This window comes from Heloderma suspectum, chromosome 4 (assembly GCF_057233095.1).
Source record: "Heloderma suspectum isolate Gila_16-S chromosome 4, 16-S_ref, whole genome shotgun sequence".
Lineage (NCBI taxonomy): Eukaryota > Metazoa > Chordata > Lepidosauria > Squamata > Helodermatidae > Heloderma > Heloderma suspectum.
This window is the reverse complement of record NC_139461.1, coordinates 303,307,896-303,319,216: the sequence shown is the minus strand read 5'-3', so window position 1 is coordinate 303,319,216 and position 11,321 is coordinate 303,307,896. Positions and strand designations below refer to the sequence as shown.

Sequence of the window (11,321 nt, the reverse complement as noted above, 5' to 3'; positions counted from 1 at the left end):
CTTTTTGGCATTGGCTTAAGTGGCCAACCATACCTGTCACTCCTTTCCGCCAGCCTCCAAAGATACACAAATTACCTTTCAGAGCTGAATTAAAACCATCTACTATCAATTCTGGGTTGTGTTATTGTGACTACAGGTGTTGAACCACTTGTACTTATTCTTAGGGAAACGTTCGCCTTCAAGAGCAGAATGACTGGAAAAACCTATCACATTAAACTGAACACAACCTGTAAGTCCAAGAATGTAATATATGGGATAGAATGCAAACTTGCTGGGTCCAGTACACTGGGAAAACATCTCCCCATTTCTGAAATTTAGCCATCATAACAACAACATCAAAGCTATAATGCAGTTGCCAGGCATTTTACCTTAAATGGCTACAACCTTTCAGACCTGGGAACATTTCAGAAGGGGTGGGGGAATCACCAACTGATCCTGGCAAGAGATAACTCCTTGATATTCAGACTAGAGATGGTGTGTGTCAGGTTCCTGGCTGACCCAGGCTCAGAAGCACCTCTTTGGAGGAGGAAGAGCTTGATCTCCCAGCACAACCCTCTCCTATAATAAACCTGGAGCAATAGATCTGGCACCAGAGGCTTTCAAGAACCCCTTCAACCAGTGGAGGCTGGTGGCTCCCATGTCAGTGGGGCAGTGAATCCACTCTGGGTTTCAGTTAGAACTCTAAAGGAGCTATCCAAGGTGCTTTACCACACCCCACTGACATGGGAGTCACCAGCTTCCACTGCCTTCAACCCTGTCCCAAGCCCAGCTGTGTTTCCAGACTCTTCTCCCACCACCCAAAACTCATTAGAGCACAGATAGCAGTGGACCAAGTGGGACACTCAGAGCCATCATCTGAGTGCCCACCAGGCTTCCAGAAGACCCTTTCACCCAAGATCTACTCAGGAGCAAGGGTTTACTCATGAGGAGGAAGACCCAGCTGTGTGACTAATCAAGTGAACTCTGGTGCAACTGCTGAACTAGGTTCAGCCAGCACATAAGCTCAGTCTTGACCAGACCTGGATTAACATCCCCCATAGAGCTCTTCTGCTCCAGCTATCAGCTCAGGACAATGTGAGACTTCCCAGAGAGTCCATCCACCTGATGCCTGGGCAAAGGGAAAGTCCATTCGCCCACCTGAGGAGTCCTCAAAGTGAGGCATCAGGTGGGTGGCACTCCAGAGAGCTCTGCCAGCTGCTCCCGTGTCATGGCATTTGCTACTGCAAGAGAGCAGGTAGCGTGGCTTTCTGGAGTGCTGGGCAGGCTGTTGCCTCGCTCTGAAGACTCCTCAGAGCACGGCATCAGGTGGATGGACTCTCTGGGAAACCTTGCTGGCTCTGAGGACGTGCCAGAGCGAGGCAACATTCTGGAGAGTCACATCAGCCACTTTCTTGCTGTGGCAGGGGACCAACCAGTGCAGCCCTCCAGAGCAGCTGCCCACCGGATGCTTGACTGAGAGGGCCTTGGTTAGGCATAGGGAGGGTGGGTAGCAGTGGCTGCTCCAAAGAGCTGTGCTGGCTGCTTTCCTGTTGCAACATTTTCTGGAATAGGAGAGCTCCCAGCAGGGCTCTCTGGAGCAGCCACCCACCCCATGCCTCATTCTGAGAAGTCCACAGAGTGAGCCATCGATTGGCAGCAGGGTGTGCAGCTCGCCCAGCAGTGGCAGCAGGGCACATGGGATTCACTACCCTTCAGCTGACATAGGGGATTCACTCCTCCTCATGGGAGGGCTGACCCTTACAAGCTCCCCCTTCTGCAAAGCAATCCTGTTTTGCTTGGGGAAGTGAGGGGGGGATTGGAGGTTTTTGAGCCTCCACCAGGAATGCATATAGTATCCACAGAGGGATTTTTGGCTGGGGGGGGGGGAGCCAGCATTGCAGCCTGTCATTAATAGACTGACAACCTGAGCACCCCATGGCTTTAACTTGGAAAACGAAGGTGGAAGTCAAAACATCAAACAATCCTATGCATGTTTAGACAGAAAAAAGTCCCACAACTGCCAGCGTTCCCCAGCCACTCATGCTTTCTGGAGAACACTGGGAGTTGTGGGATTTTTTTTCTGTCTAAACATGCATAGGATTACACTCACAACCACCTTAAATGTATCTCTGTTTTGTCAGTCACTTATTATGTGCATGTAAAGAACATTTGTCTCTTGGTCACCCACAAAGACAAAGAATGCTGTATGAGTTGAAAGCGGAAAGAGGACTCCATTTCTGGTGTCCATGGGCCCACTAAGAGATGGAACCTTAGGGAGGTGGGGAAAGAATGGGAGCTCCAACAGTTCTGCAGGGAGGCTTTGGAGTTCCTAGTTAACTCTCCCTTGTATCATTGTGACAGGCATTAAAATTTTTGTTTAAAATTAACTCCCAGTGGGGGAAAAAAGTCCATGATCATTCTGATTTTTTGCATGTATCTAAAAACAGTTTCTTTACAGAGCAGAGCAAGCAAAACATTGCATAGATCCATATTTTTTTTTTACACGTTTCCCACGACAAAACATCATCGGTGACAGCATGATCATTCACAGCCAAGAAGTCAGACCTTTGTGACAGTACATTAAAAAAGGTGTCCATTTTAAAACAGTAGGACAAAAGCAGATTGTTTTCAGAGTCCTGGGAAAGGGGATTGGAAACCAGAAGTAGCAAATCTAAATCACTTTTTAGGCAAGTTGGGGAAAATACCAACAATTAGCATTCAAGCATCAGTATGGCTGCACTCTGATGGACTTGCCATATCTCCCTTCCCCTTCTGTCACACTTCTCCCATTGCAAAGTATTATGAAGTGATCACATTTGTATGTACAATATAAACAAAGAGCTTAACACTGGTGGAGGAAAGACAAAGAATGCTGTATGCGCTGAAAGCAGAAAGAGGACATGGGAGGTGGTTTCATTCATCACTTTGCATACTGTAGACAGAAGTGCTGGACATCTGCTTTGCAATTCAGATTGTTAACCAGGACATGGGAGACTTCCCAGATCTAAAATTGTCTGGACAGAGTGGTATATAGGCTCTACTGTTGCAAGAGCATAACTGCTTCAGCCAGCACATAAGCTCATTGTTGCTTCATAGGTCATCAGGAGTAGGGCTGTGAGAAATCCTTTTCAGTTCATTTTTGATCAGGATTTGCCCAGTTTGCACCTTACAGACTGAACATGGACTCCGACACAGTCTGCGGTTGAAGTCTGTACATTTCCAAGCTTGCAAGTGTTATCTGTGGACCCCAAAATTCCATTTGTCAGCATGCGTACATTTGAAAAATGTGCATGACAAAAATGTGTACTTTTGAAAGATGCACACATACTTTAATTGATAGGAGAATGCAGGGATTCCAAAGATGTGCACACAAGTGGTGCATACATTGGAGAAAACATGAATTTTCATGCAAAAAGAAAAAAAGGAGGACCACAATCTGATTCAAGTTGAGACGGAACAAGCTTCAAGGTGGATTTCGGAGAACTTTGATGAACTTGAGTTTTGCTTTTATGTACATGTCTAATCAGGAGTCTTAAACTGGTGCATTTTAATCTATGGTCCAATTGACAAAATCAGTAGAATCATGTGATAAAACAGCCCGGTATTGTCTATTCTGGTTGACAGTGGTTCTCCAGGGTCTCAGGTTTTCTGCTACCTAATTCTTTTGAGGGGATGTTTTCAGGGGTTGAGCTTGAGACCTTTTCCATTCAAGTCCAAGAAATGTTTCACCACATCATTTTGCTGATAGTGTGAAGTAAACTACAGCAAGCCTTCAACCCCAGTTAAACAAGATAAGGAATAACCAACAAAGAGATCCCCCCCCCACACACACACACATATATTTTGGGTAGGGGTTGTTGTTTTTTGAGGCGGCAGGGCTTGGGTAGAAATCAATAAGATCACCTTTTCTCACCAAATTCTGACTCTTCATTGAAACAGGTTGGGCCCCATATCCCTTGTTTTTAACTTCACTGAGTTTCAGCATTGCAAAGTACAATTCCCATGTGTTCCCTTACAAAATTTTGTGTGGTGGAAAAGCCAGTGGGGTGTGTGTGTGCCCCCTCCCCAGCTTACTTTAGAACTCATCACAAAACAATATTCTTCATTGTATTCTGCTTTTTCTTGAGAGATTTCATGGGTGTTTGTGTCATTTCACAAAACAAGGGCAGCTCCAGGTTTGAGAGGGCCCTCAGCAAAATGTCCTCCTATATCACTGGGGTTCCTGGTGGACTTACTTAGCAGCTGGCTGCGGAAACCCTCTGATCACTACTGAGCAGAAGGGTCTTGGAGCTGCTCTTTTAATTTCCCACTATTCCCCAGAGTAATGCTAGATCATTGGTAATTGAAATGGTGACTCTCAGACCCAGCCGCCTGATATTGATTGGAGCATTGGGGGAAAAACATTTACAGACGGGTTCAGAGCAGGCATCAAAAAGCAGGCCCTGCCAAGGTTCAGGCAAGGCGCCCAAGATGCCACATGATGGTTCTGGGCCTGTTTAGGAACACAGCCTGTTTCAAAATCGGGGTACTACTTTGGTAGTGGTGGGAGCCCAAAATCCCAGAGGAATGAAAAGGCATAAATATGACTGCAGAAATGTGAGAGGAAGGGATTTGTCCTAGCATTTCTTGGCAGCACCAACAGCTGTAGAGTCCAAGCCTGAAGAGAGTCCTCCAACATGGGCAGATTCTAGAGCCTACCACTCACATACCAGGGGGTGGGCTCTGTGTTAATCACAACAGCAGATGAACATTATTAGTACTTCCATTGCAGAAGAAATAAGGATGCTCCCAATTGGAGCTGTGTGCAAATGGCCTCTTGAAATTCTCTACCTTCCTTGAGGAGAGAGAAATTTGGGAGATAATTTCATTGAATTTCTCCAGGGGGAGGAGAAATTCTCAACAGTTTCTCCCGGGTAGGACTTCCCATTGGCAGGGCTTGTAGAACAGCTTCTTTCTTTTTGGTAAGGGTTTTGCAGGGTTTTGTGCTGCAACAGCATCAGCTGTTTGGGAGGCTGATCCCCGGGTTGCATCCACTGCAATGCAGGTGGGGGCAGTGTTGTGTCTAGCTCCAGGGATGAGGTGGAGTATGTGCTCTGCTAAAATCTGTCCTCCACTTTTGTAAAAGTTCCCCCCCCCCATGAAAGAGGTTTCCATTGTTCTGCCTCATGCAGGATGTTTTATCATGTATTTTTGTGGTGTTTTAGAACTTACCTAATCAAGGCTAGCCTCCCAGGCTGCCTGCACATCTGGATTTGAAAAAGCCCTGTGGGAGGAATTACCTCATGGTGCCTTACACTGGGCTTTAATTGAAGTGTGGGAAGCTGAGGAGGCTACAGGCGGCCAGAGAGATGATTGAGCAATGAAAAACAGGACACTTGTGCTCACTCCTCGGCCACCTCCTAAGTAAAGTAAGCCCAAGAAACCCAAACCCAACCCATGAGAATTTCTCCAAAATTTCATCACTGTTGAATTTCTTTTCGAAAGCAATTTCTTTTCTATCAAATTGAATGGGAATAGTTGGAAAAACTGTGGGAGAAACTTTTGGCACAGCGCTACTCCCAATGGAAACAGGATACCAACTCTAACCACCCAGACAATGTCGCAGTGGACAACCTGTCTAAGACATTCCCTTGCATACTGAGCAGTTTGGGAGATATGCCTTGGCTGGGGTGCTTCTTGTGCTTCTGGATGAGCATTACAGTTTGAGAAGCCACTATCTGAAGGAGCACAAAGAACAAAATCGATATAACAAATGAAGAGCTGGAAGAAGAAACAGAGGACAGGAGTTGTGCTGGCAAGAGGCTTGTCAAAGGTCAAAAAGGGCTGATTCACACATGCATGTTCATCACTTGATGAGTTATCACTCACTGATTCACAGCTGAATACAAGAATAATGGTTTCCATCATTTGAGATGGAGTGTGGAGTGGTGTTTGAGCTGTGATGGTTGATTCACAAATACGAGTCATCACAATGCTGCAGCCATCAAGTGATGAACAGGAAGAAAAGGAAACAGGACCCAAGAAAGACCTCAGAATGTCCTGGCAAGGAGCAACAATGGACCAGCCTAATCTTATTTACTCTAGAGAACTGCTTGTGCAAGCTTGAATACATGGCCACTGGCTGGTTGCCTTTTTAAGTGCTTTATACAGGAATGGTCTGAAGCTATGTTTAGCCCTTCTTTAAATGAATAAACTGTGATGTTGGTAAAGTAGATGCCACAAACCTTTGTGGTATTCTGAGGTCAGGTTGAAACGGTGTCTAAATGCAAGATCATGACACCTCAATAAGTGATTGTCCCTCACTTAGGCAAAGCAGGAAAAACACTTCCCCGTGCCCCTTTGATGCTGCTGTCGTGATTTAAAAAAAAAAACCATTCCAAGAAGGTGGCACCCCACTTGAAAATGGCAGTACCTACATATGGACACAATTCAAGATGTGGCGATGTCAGGGTGGAAACTGAGCCCATAGAGCCACAGAGCAGTTCTGATTCTGAGGAAGAGCAACAACCCATGGGATAGGAGCTCGCTCGTCATCTCTCACAGGCACAGCGGCAGGGAGAGATTCCTCCTGCCTGCATTCCTGAGAAAGATAGTGACCCTGGCAGCGGGGGAGGGGGCCTTGCTGGATGCTCGGCGCAGACGCAGGGAGCGGCGCCAGATGGAGGGCGCCAAGAGGAGGTGCTCTGCTCGCTTGGCACTACAACAACGGTCACGTCCCGAGGACCCAAGGGTAAGAGGGAGGACCTCTCCATAGCCCATAAGTTCAGAGTCTTCCCACCCTCCTCCTTCAAATGGGGACCAACTGCCTTACCTGGAGCTTAGGCTGCTCCACTAACTACCCCAGTGCAGTTCCTTGCTTAGTCGCTGATGATTAGCATCTGAAAGAGTCATTAAGTTGTAAAAGGAATAAAGCCTTGGAAAGAATTCTTTTCGTCTGTGTCTTGAGGTGGCTATTGGAGGGGACTGTAAGAGGCAGCTAGGGTGCTCCTGACAGGCATCTGTCTCTCCGAGATCCTTGCATTTCCATCCATCTCTTTGGAAAAAGGCTCCAAAGATCAGGTGACACCCTTATTTTGAGGTGGAAAGGCCATTGCACAGGTTTTTCAGTGTGCTTTTGCTGCTCATAAAATACTAAATTATATCAGAACTTCGTTAAATCATTCTCCCTGGAAAGGGAAAAGGGAACAAAATAATATCGATAATTAACAGGAAGAGACTAATACATATTGTTTTGACACAGTATCTTGGAGGCTGTGTGAAAGTCACTTGTCACATCCAAAGTGCTATATATTGTCTTGAGATTGATGTGGACATTTTTTCTCCTGTAGGTCACAGTTGCCATTTTCAGAGGCATCAGAGCTTCCTGGGAGGGATTCTGGTGGAGGTGGTTTGTAGAGCATGCAGGCAAGCAGGAAGAAGAATGATCCCATCACCTGCAAGACACCAAGATGTTGGGTTTGTGAACCTTACAGCTATGCACAGTTTCCACTTGTCCTGGGCAGGACCAAAAATAAAGATCACCTGACCTGTGTGATCTGTTGCCCCCTTTGGTTGGCACCCAAGGCTGTAAAGAATTAGATTACTCCCCCAGCTTTCACTATACAACCACCCTCTGGTTCCTCCTGGTCAAGCTTCTTAGGGATGTACGAATCCCTTACCTTGTTCCGTTGTGGGGCTTCCCCGGTGGGGGGGAGGCATTCCGTCCCTCCCCACAGAATCCTCCCTGGCCAGTTCCGCTTCGCGGTGGCTCCACGGAGCCGCTGGCCAGGGCTGTCCGCAGCCAGACATCCGGCCGCTGGGCAGCCTTCTGGGAAAAAAACCCCCACGTACGCAAATGGCGGCGGCTACGGCGGCCGCCATTTGCGTTCCCTTTTTTTCGCCGTTTTAGCCTATGTAAACATTTATGTAAGCTATTATGGTGAAAAAAAGGGAAACGCAAATAGCGTAGTGGCCGCCATTTGCATTCCTTTCCCCCACCACCATTTTAGCCTACATAAATATTTACGTAAGCTATTATAGTGGGGGAAAAAAAGGAACGCAAATAGCGCCCACAACGCTATTTGTGTTCCCCTTTTTTTCGCCGTAATAGCTTACGTAAATATTTACGTAGGCTAAAACAACGAAAAAAATGGAATGCAAATGGTGGCCACTGTAGCTGCCTCCATTTGCGTACACTTTTTTTTTTGCTTGCCATGGTAGGCTACGTAAGTATTTACGTAGCCTATCATGGCAAAGGCAGCTACGCAAATAGCATGGTGGCCGCCATTTGAGTCCTCAGCAGCCGGCTGAGAGACCAGCTGCCGCTGCTGCCAGAGCTGCCAGAGCTGCCGCTGGAGCCACCGCCACTGGAACATCTGAAATCCATGGCGGAATTCTCCACCATCCCTAGCTTCAGTATAAACTCTTCCAAGTCAGGTCTGGCTCATTCTGGCCTTGACTGTTTGGCTGTCTCAATACCTTCCAAGTATTTGTTGTCTCCAGAATTCCTGCATATTCTCCAGTCTCACTGTCTTTTTGCCTGACTTCTCTGTTCTGCCAAAGCCTCCTGAAAATTCTGCCACTGCAGAATTCTTTCCAAGCTCTAGTCCGATTCCACTGAGCCTTACAACTCTAGCATCCTACACCCACCCCTATCCTTGTGCTAGGACAATTGTGCCAGTCCCCATAGTCATCACTGTTAGTTCAGAGGAAGCGAACCTCTGGGTACCACATGCTGGGGACAAAAACAGGAGGCAGCCATCACTTTCTGGCTCCACTTGCCAGATACTTTCTAGAAGTATCTAACTGGCCACTATTGTAATGGCTGTGGTTTAATCCACCAAGGGCATTTGTGTCTCCTTAAGCTCCAGGGTGTGGTGTGGCTTTTAATATTTCAGCTATAGGACCAGATATGATGGAGGGGCCCTTCTCCATGTCCCTCCTATTGCAGAAATATGGCTGAGTAGAAGAAGAAAGAGAGCGCCTTCTCAGTGACCACAGCTGGGTTATGGAACACCTTACCCCATGAAGTAAAGCACCCCCTCCCTTGCCTTTTTTCATTAGTCATTAAGATTTTCTTATTCTGGCAGGCTTTTCCCTTGTGAAGTAGACAAAGGTTTTATATGGCAAATTTGATTTTAACCTTTGCCAGCCTTTGCCAACCAGGTGCCCTTCAGATGTTTGGGACTACAACTCCAATTATCCCTAACCATTGGCCATGCTGGCTGAGGTTGATGGGAGTTGGAGTCCAAACGATCTAGGGGGCGGGGGAACCAGGTTGGGGAAGCTGTTTTGACCTGTCTCTTTTAAGACATTAGTTTTAGCTGTTGTAAGCAGCTTTGATTAGCCCATTTGCACTAGAAAGCTGGGATATAAATCTCTAAATGAACAAATCAGCATGTGAAGGTGCACCTAGGCTTCTAGCTTGTTGGCTGGTCAAGTCTTGAAGCAGAATCTCCTTCCAACGAACCTTGTTGGTGTCCCATTTATCATAGAAACCATGGTGCATTACTTGGGCTTGGTAGTCACTTTGGTTATAAACCATGTTTGGGCTTTACCACCTCAGATTGCAGCTGGGATTTACATTACTGAATGCTCTGTCATACTCAAAAAATTCTTGCACACAGAAAACTAGCATGTCAGTGAGGCTAGACTAGGGCCTATGTAGTTTTCTACCTGTATACTTTTTTATATATATGGAGGAACAATCAGTCATGTGAGCCCAAGAGCAGTGTGAATTAGTACAGTCCAGGTATGGATTCACCACCCCAGTGAGAAACGGGCCCTAATTTTTGGCCAGGGGGCTTAGTGTTCAACTAGACTAAGTAACCAGTCCACATGGCCTCTGCCAATTGGAACAGATTGCTGGAAAGGCCCTCAGCTAAAGTTACCTGAGAAGGGGAGACAGATATAAAAAGGGGTTACTTTGTATGTAAGTCCAGCGATCAGGGTGGATCGACTCATGGCAAAGTTCTGGTAGACATAGCAAGACCCTTGTTCACCACACTGGTTCTGCCAGAGGAGACACGACTTGTCAATCATTGACCCAAAAGCAATTGGTCCTGGAATGCCACCTAAACCAATACAGAAATGAGAGAGATTTGCTGCCAAAAAGATCTATCTCACACTAATTATGTCCCTCCCAAAACACATCTAGAAAATCTGAAAATCCTGGTTCCATGGAACTCAGTGGGACCCTTCCCACTGTATTTGTTGGAGGTCGATTTGTTTGGAAAGCCCTGTCATTGGAGGTTAAGTGAGCTCCAGTAATTACATGGAAATTATTACTAGCGAACACTTAGACAATACCGGCTTAGATCGTTTTATGCTATCTTCATAAATACAGTTCCGAGATTAATGTTTTATATACACACAAGCACACTCCCTTGAATAATAGAACACTTTGTATTGCTTGGATGAACAAAAGTTTCTAGTCTGTTCATCTTTAACCCAACACAGGGAACTCTGTTCAGCATTTTAAGATGTCTAACACATCAGAATGCTATCATGCTCACCAAAAATACAGTGAAAGTAAAGCATCCTGAACTCTAGATTCGAGTAATCCAATTTATGGAAATCTCCATGGCTTAGCCTTTTCACAATAGTGGATGGTACACTAGGACAACTACTGATATGTTCAGCTGTGCATGGTCACAATGCATCAAACATTGCTGTTGTACACCCATCATTCACTACAAGATGAGTTGTGCAGAACCCACATGGGTTGAAAGGATTGGACCCAAAGGAGAATGTGCAGCAGTGCCTGGTGGAAGTCACATAATGCTTGAGAGGGAGTTACTACAGCTTGGAGCTATAGTAACTCCTAAGCATCATTCAGCTGCTAAACATAATTCAACTGTGTTTTAGCTTCGTAACTGAGCATATGGAATCCTTGCCCTGCCTTGTCTACTGCTGTGCCTGCCCATACAGACATACACACAAGTAGGGATGTCCTTCACTGGGAAATCCAGTTCCTTTTTGGATCGACGGAGTTTTGTGGTGTGTACGACTCACTTTGCATCTGCAAATCGAGATGCAGGCCATTCCCTGAACTCTGGGGACATTTTAGTACATTTTTTGGAAGGTTCTGCAATTTGCGCAAATTTCTGGACAATTTGCTCAAATTAAGGCTGAATTTGCATGAATTGTGCAAATTCAGCCATAATTTGCACAAATTGCTTAGAAATTTTGAAAATTGCAGAACCTTCCAAAAACAATGTACAAAATTCCTGAAAAATCTGTGAACTGGCCCAACTCACTGTAGATCAAGTCGGGCATGACAGCAGGAACCAAAATGAAGTCTGGGGGGCCGAGCCTAGGAAAACCCATTGAACTCCATCTCCCCACACCAATGGATTTCTCCT

General features: G+C 46.0%; 1 protein-coding gene across 2 annotated transcripts in view; it reads right to left on the bottom strand.

Annotated features, from left to right (window-relative positions):
- Positions 1-2,380: 2,380 nt before the first annotated feature.
- The window catches only part of SLCO4A1 (solute carrier organic anion transporter family member 4A1), a 102,848-nt gene continuing 93,907 nt past the window's right edge, over positions 2,381-11,321 (bottom strand). The window contains exons 11-12 of one of the 2 annotated variants that reach the window (XM_084854359.1): positions 9,849-10,031; positions 2,381-7,412 (exon numbers count right to left, since the gene is read on the bottom strand). In XM_084854359.1, the coding sequence (XP_084710485.1) occupies positions 7,333-7,412; positions 9,849-10,031 (263 nt within the window). In that variant the 3' untranslated portion in view covers positions 2,381-7,332. The remainder of the gene's footprint in view (positions 7,413-9,848; positions 10,032-11,321) is intronic. The other variant, XM_084854358.1, reaches the window with a different exon arrangement.